The 7,536-nt window shown below is 42.9% G+C and overlaps 1 protein-coding gene across 1 annotated transcript in view; it reads left to right on the forward strand.

Moving 5' to 3' along the window:
• The window catches only part of POLR2F (RNA polymerase II subunit F), a 14,624-nt gene extending 8,109 nt beyond the window's left edge, over positions 1-6,515 (forward strand). Inside the window, exons 2-5 of the mRNA XM_018572580.1 lie at positions 150-219; positions 1,426-1,556; positions 2,016-2,087; positions 6,228-6,515. Coding sequence (XP_018428082.1) covers positions 150-219; positions 1,426-1,556; positions 2,016-2,087; positions 6,228-6,318 — 364 coding nt within the window. The 3' untranslated portion in view covers positions 6,319-6,515. The remainder of the gene's footprint in view (positions 1-149; positions 220-1,425; positions 1,557-2,015; positions 2,088-6,227) is intronic.
• Positions 6,516-7,536: the final 1,021 nt, after the last annotated feature.

Consider the following 7,536-nt stretch of genomic DNA (forward strand, 5'->3'; position numbering starts at 1 on the left):
GGATCCCGCTGCTCCAACCCCCCCTCCTCAGCCTGACCCCCCTCCATGACAGCCTGGTGCGTTAAGTCCAGACTCTTTTCCATGTTGTTTATGCTCCTCAAGGCTACCAAATGTACACATACATGTGTTATTCTGTTTCTGTCTTCCAGTTTTGATGGTGACGATTTTGATGATGTTGAAGAAGATGAAGGACTTGATGACTTGGACAATGCTGAAGAGGTTAGAAGTCTAAAATGCTTTAACCCTTTTACTGCCACCTTCCTTTTTGCTAAAATTTCGGAAAGCAGAGGCCCTGTAGAATAAAATGATGGCAGTTGCAATGTTTTATATGAAACACCAAGGGCTAATTCACACCAGCCCCAGTGAGTCCCGGCACAATTCGGTGCCGGATCATCCTGGATTGTATCCCAGCCGGCTCACTGCGTTCTGGGGCGGGAGGGGGGCATTAAAGTCAATGCCACCTCAGCCACGCCCCTGGGCGCACTGCGATTGCCTACACTGGAACGCATGGCACATCAATGCCTGCGTTCCAGTGCGATCAGAAAATATAGTGCATACAGCATTTATGCATATAGTGCATCCAGGACTTAACAAACGTAACCCTTGCAGTGAGGCTGCCCCTGCACTGCTAGGGTTAACTCCATTTTCGTCTCGGGGTTGTAATAAAGAATATATGCTCACCTTATCCTCGGCCTTGTGGTGGTCAGCACTCACCTCTCTCCCCCTCCGCTCTGTCTGTGGTATGTCCCTCTGCATCCTCATGTCTAATGCAGGTGATTGAACCTGCATTAGACATGATGATGTCAGCAGGGCTTAGATCGGCAGAGCCCGGGGATAGGAGGCTGTGGGGGCCAGGCTAGATCGAGGATCAGTTGAGTATATCTTATTTAATCAGTGCAGGGCCTACCCCATGCACTGCAAGGGTTAAGCGCCCATTTTCGTCTAGGGAGGAAAATAAAAAAGTTATACTCACCTGATCCTTGGAGCCGGCTTGCTCTTAGACCGGTTCTTCCAGCCTTGCTCCCCCTCTACAGTGATAAAAGCTCCCCGAGTCATCACAGCATTGCAGCGTAGGAGGAGACAGGCAGGAGGGTGCGCTGTCACAGCTGGCCAGCTCAAAGGATCAGGTGAGTATAATTTTAATTTCCTCCCTAGACCAAAATGAGCACATAACCTTTGCAGTGCTGGGTAAGCCCCACTGCAAGGGTTAATATAAATTTTGCACGGAGTTCTTTAATAAAATGCTCACTAAAGTGAGTGTTCCTTTAATAAACCAACTCTTCTACATGAACTTTTTCTGGCTTAGACATATGTTGTTACTTGCTACTGTAGAAACAATGCACTGTTAGTGGTACTTAACGGATGGGTCGGAAAGCAAAGAATTTACCAGAAAATGTGACTTATTTCATTCGGTTATTCTTCTAGGAAGACCAGGAGCATGTTGCAATCTTACCAGCTGGTGAAGGCCAACAAGCAAACCAGAAACGGATCACAACCAATTATATGACAAAATATGAGAGGGCACGTGTTTTGGGTACCAGAGCGCTACAAATAGCGTAAGTATATAGGGTCTACAGTCCTCTTATACAACTCGCAGGTATAACCGGGGAGAACGAAATGATGTGTTTTATTTTTCATTTCTAAAGAAAAGATGTCTAGAATCTGACTACTTATCCCATGTCCTGCTTGTAAATCTCAGCTTGGAACATGATAAATGTGGACTTTGGTTTTTATTGTTGTGTGTATTGGGGAGAGCTATAATAGAGGTTATAGCTGAAATCCTTTTTCAGCAGCTATGATAATGCAGCGAAAAGTGCACTTAACCTTCATGCCTAGCCCCTGTGACCTGAAGCAACCCATTCTCCCCTACCTCACATGTGTACTTGGGTGCAGCATTCTGCAATCTACATCTCACAGCTGAAAACCTCTTTCTACCATCTGTGCATGTTTTACCATTGTCTGCATTTCTTTACCTGTTTTGCTTAAAAAACATTATTTTTTATTTTTTTAAACAGAATGTGTGCACCTGTTATGGTAGAGCTGGAAGGAGAAACTGACCCCCTGCTTATTGCTATGAAGGAACTAAAGTAAGTATCTTTCGGAATGACAGTTTCTCTAAGCCAACTAAAGTAATTTCAGAAAATGTGAAATTAACACCTTTTGATGCATCAAGGGGCTTATTCATAAAGGTCCGAAATAGCTTTGTTGATTGTCTTACTGTATTTTCACAAGGCTTTAAATTTTTTAAGTCAGTTTTGTATAGTTTTTAGCCATACTTGTGTCCTCCTACAGGAAACACAAACTGAACAGCTTAAAAACTAACCCAGCCCCCATTTCCTTAGTTTTTGGGTTTCCTGTTCACACACAGTCCATAAGCACCATCATTTTTGTATTTTATCCATCCAGATGCTCCACTGTGGTTGTGAAGGTTTGTTGAAGAGAGAATAATTTAGTCGCTCCCCATGTACTGTGGTGGTTCATGTTGGGTTGCTATTCACATAGTAAAGGGGTAGCCAAACTCTGGCCCTCCATCTGTGGTGAAACTACAAATCCCATGATGCATCTCTCGCCGGGGGTCGTGGCTGTGAGAACCTTGCAATGCCTCATGGGATTTGTAGTTCCACCACAGCTGAAGGGCCGACGATTGGCTACCCCTGATATAGTAATAAATAAATGTAAAATTGCCTTGTTTAAGTTGCTTTAAAATCCCACCTGGCTTTCCCCTATGTAATGTTAAGAAGGTGGGCTGAAGGGGAGGCTAATGTTCACTCTAACCCTGTCTGCTCTGTGCTGGCAGACTTCATTATCCGTGGTAAACTAGAGAACAGACACAGACATAGACACCTCTTTGTGGCATTGTTTAATAAGAGGAAGCTTAGTCTGACACTATTAGTTTTACTCTCAAACTGCTCAGAGTAACTTGGAATCTAAAAGGTAAGAAATACATGTCTAAAACTTCTTTTTTTCCGTATGCTATGGGAACATATAGAAGGGTTTTCTCAAATTTCACTGTGAAAGTGGAACTATACTTTAAGGCCTATTATTGTGAATATTATCTAAGCTATGTTTCTCGGCTACTCCCTTCATTGGTGAAATTCTTTTTCTGCGCAATTTCTGGGTAATCTAATGTTGAGGTTCCCAGAGAGCAAAAATAGAAGAAACTCTTTAGCAAGAAGATAGAGAAATAGTTTTTCTCTTTAAAGGGGTTCTAAACCCTCCCGTTTTTTTGCCTATATCTACTGCCACCAAGCAGTAGATATGGGCAAAATGTTTTTTTTTTTTTTTTTAAACGTTTTAACAGCGCTTAACACTTACCTTGTTTTGGCTGCGTGCTCCCGTCCAAGAAAACAAAACTGCTCCGGCGGCCGCAAAGCATCTTGGGGCGGGCGCATGCGCAGTTCGGATTCTCGGCCGGGAGACGAGCAGAGACGCAAGGTAAGTCTATGGACACGTGCACCCGTATGCAGACACCGCTGGATCAGAAGTGCCTGCTAGCAGAGAGGAGTCAGCGCTGGATCGGAGAGCTGCAGCACCGCTGGAGGGACAGATGAGAACATCAGGAAAGATCGGATTAAGAGACATAATTGAAGGTTAGTGCTGACATTAACATTGGGGGGAGGGGGGAAAAAATTATCCTTTAATGTCACTTTAAGCCCTCTCTAAGGATTCCAAATGACACCTATCTTCCTTGTTGGGGAAGACTGCCCTCTAGTCTCTCTAAGGACACTTTCCCAGATCCCTCCATTCTTTAAGCTATCCAGGTGGAGTAGCATCTTGAGTTTGTGTCCTTCCCCGCCTCACTTGCATTCTGTTACTCTTTTCTCAAAAGATTCTGTGAACTTGGCGAGGGATCAAACCAAATCTGTTTCAAATCTTAAGAGCTCTTTGGACATGCCTCTAAAAACATTACATCCCTTCTTGTGCTAATGGCATCCTTAAAAGAGAAATATGGGCCAACTTCTTTTTTTTTTGCCATAGTTCTCTTTAGGACATATACTAATGTCCTCCTGTGACCCAAAACTGAGCATATAGTGGGCTATTGCCTGCTATATGCTGAGAGCGCAGAGCCACACTGCAGCCGGGATGGATCCCGACAATATTGTCAAGATCCACCCCACTGCCTGATTGACAGTTCTTTCAGCGTTGGAGGAACGGAGAGGGGAGGAGGGAATCCCTGTGGGGAGCAGTGACAATCAGTAACTGCACTCTGCAGGGAGAAGATCGGGAGCTGAACGATCACTCGGTTCTCGATCAACCAGCTTCTTTGTCGCACGTCAGCTCTAATTATGGGTATGAGTGTATTTCACTCTCTCCATAATTCTCCTTTAATCCCTGTGGTCTACTGATCCCAGATCCACTGGAGAACGCACCAGTACACTGATATCCTTTCACCAAACTGATTTCACTCCTTCAGGATCTATTCTGATGGCTCTTCCCTTTCAGGTGGTTAGCTTGGATACCCTTGGGATTGGATCCCATACTGATGGACCATATCAGGGAGATTTTCCTTAGGCGTGAAATCCTCTTATGATTAGCCTTTCAGTTCAAAAAACTTTCAAACTTTCAGATTTTTAGTGCTGGAAGCAGATTCTGTGAATGTAAATGGGAACTGAGTCTAGAAGCTTTTTCTCCTTTTCTCTGACAAGTGGGACATTTGCAGATCAACATATCCTAAAAATATGAAGGTAAAGGATTCGTTTCCTCCTTAAGGTGGGAGAAATTCAGGAAATTGATGCGCTAGCTATACTTCCATAGGCTCCTATTCCTTGTAAGATTATCTTGGAAAGGCTAGAACATCATTATGTCTCCTTTGTTACCCAGAAGGATTGGTTTTCCACATTTTTGATCCTTTGCAGATTGCATTTGGACCGTGTCTATTTTTTTCACTTAACTTGCTTAACTTAAAGGAGAACTATGGGGTTAGGGCTTTTCCCCATAGTTCTCCTTAGGGTAACGGGAGGGCACAAACTAGCGTCCTCCCGTCACCCTAGGCTCAGTATACCGCGAGCTACAGCTCGCAGTATACTGAGATGCTGAAGCGGATCCCAACAATTATGTCTGGATCCGCCCAGCTGCGCGAATGACAGCTGGCTCTGCCTATCTAGAGGCAGAGCCAGCTGTACCCTCCCCCGACCGTTCCACCAGTCAGCGCTGGAGGATCGGAGTGGGGAGGGTGCATTCCAGCCACTCCCCTGTCACGGCAGAGAGCTGTGACAGGATCGAGAGGTGAGCGAACGCCGGTATGTGTTCGCTCACTTGCTGATCTACTGAGCCGACCTGTGACAGTCTCATTGTCACAGGTTGGCTAGAACTATGAGGTAAGTGAAAAGCACTCACCTCATAGTTCTCCTTTAAGGGAGACTGTTGTCAATTTGTGGCGAAAGAAATCCAGGTTTTAGTGGACGTAACATTTAATGCTTCTTACTTTCCAACAAAGACTCATTTCAAGACGAGGCAAAAATAAATCTTTCTATTTTAGATCAATTAGTAATATAAAAGTGAACTGATGTAATATGAGCAATAATCTACTAATACAAGCAAGCCTTTGTTATGCCAGCTTCTCCTTTTAACTATTGCTATCAGAAAGGGGATAACAAAGCCCTATTTGATAGCATTTGGAGGTGACAGGCTCTCTTTATGGAGACATCCTTCCAGTGCACACAATGAAGCACAGTATTGTGCTTGATCACTTGTGTAATGGGCAATGCAGCTGGGTTTGTGGCAGCAGCAGCCATGATTTTGGCATAACCACTTCAAAATCAGGACGTAGTTACGTCCAATTTATTTTTTAGCTGAAAATGCACATGCTGCCCCACCCCGTTTCTATGGTTTCCGAGTCCTTTGTGCTTGATTTGCTTGGGCAGAGTGCAGGGGCTTGTCAACCTCATTGTGATCTCTATAAAGTTCTGTCACTTAGAACTAGCAAGCTGCTTAAGAGGTTTTGACTTCAATTGCTGTATGGTTGTTGCAGGTCAGAGGTCCAAATGTGTGTGACCAGACCAGCCATGCAAGTAGCATTTTCAGAAAGAGTTCAAGTTCAACACCACTTAACGGTTGGGTGATTTGTTTGGTTAATATTTACTATTTTGTTTTAGGATATGCACTACATGAACATGACTTGTATATCAGCAGTAAAATCCAACTGAAAGCTCTTAAAAGTCAGTAGCCCAGTGTGTCTATACATAGAATTTTTTTAGTCTTATTTGTTACACTTTTCTGTCCCACAGAGCGAGGAAGATCCCTATAATCATTAGGCGGTATCTTCCTGATGGCAGTTATGAAGATTGGGGAGTGGATGAACTCATCATTACAGACTGAAGCATCTGGACTTTCCTGTTCTCAGATGTTCCCTTTTTTGTTTTATTTGTCTCTAGTTTCTTGTAATGTTGTAAAGAAAGATATTTTAAAATAAGTATTTTTGCAGTATTTATATTTCTACATGCCAATATGACACACTGATGGTGTATACCCATTGTATTCATTTCTGTTTCTACAGAGATGTATTTAACAATATTTTATTATGTTTTGCATTCTCAGTTGTAGATTTTGTTAAGAATAAATGTCAATTAATTGGCATGACGAATCCTTGCAGGACTTCTTTTCTTAGTACTGTATTACCTTTTCTCACACTGAGTTTTGTTTTTTTTGTTTTGTTTTTTATCTTTGCTGTTAGGTTGCTGTACATTTTATTCTCATTCTTGAAGTAAGCTAAATAATTACTGAACTTGGCAAATCAAAGTCCTTTGGCTCCCTAGGAGAAAGCAGCAGTTTAATTCTAGAATGTTACTAGTACCCCTCCTCAGCCTTTACCCACTACCTGTTCTTACCAGAACAGAGGACTCATTGTGTACCTTTACCTCTGCACCTGTTACTATGGAAATGCTCAAGGTGGGGACAAATTTCTCAGGAGTATCGGAAAGCTGGATGAATCCCACTCTTTGTTTCATCCAAGTTCGTGGTCTGTTGCTCCTGCGTTCCTGTCACACCTGGGAGACAGGTTAGCTCTGATTCCTGTGCCGCATTCACATATTGTCAACATATCTGCAGATTAAAATGCCAGCCATATGCTAAACCTTTGCTGTCAGCAAGTACACGGCCACTTGACCAATGTGCAAATATATATTTTTCACTAGTTTAATTAATTCCAGATTACTTGTTGGGAGACGACAGAAGACACCTTCTTAAAATTCAAAGGTTTCAACATCCTATCTGCAAACTGTTTATTTAAAATGAGAAAAAGAATTTCAGGGTGGTCTTAAGCACTGTTGTAAACTGGGCAAAGTGGATCTAGACATAAGTATCACAGGTCAAGTTTGTGGCTAGCCTAACTGGAACATGTAGAAATATGTTTGCAAAAAAAAAAAAAATCATTCCAGCTGTGCATTTTGCACTTTACAGTGGCCAGTTTGAGCAAAAAATGTTCCTCCTGCTGGCTTTAACCTAACTACATGACACACGAGATAGTGGGAGGAACTTCTGAGTGTGGCAACAGATCAGGTATTCTACACATCTGGAAGCGATGGATACCTGTGATGG

The sequence above is a fragment of the Nanorana parkeri genome, unplaced genomic scaffold (assembly GCF_000935625.1).
Source record: "Nanorana parkeri isolate BGI_ZX_2015 unplaced genomic scaffold, ASM93562v1 scaffold2078, whole genome shotgun sequence".
Lineage (NCBI taxonomy): Eukaryota > Metazoa > Chordata > Amphibia > Anura > Dicroglossidae > Nanorana > Nanorana parkeri.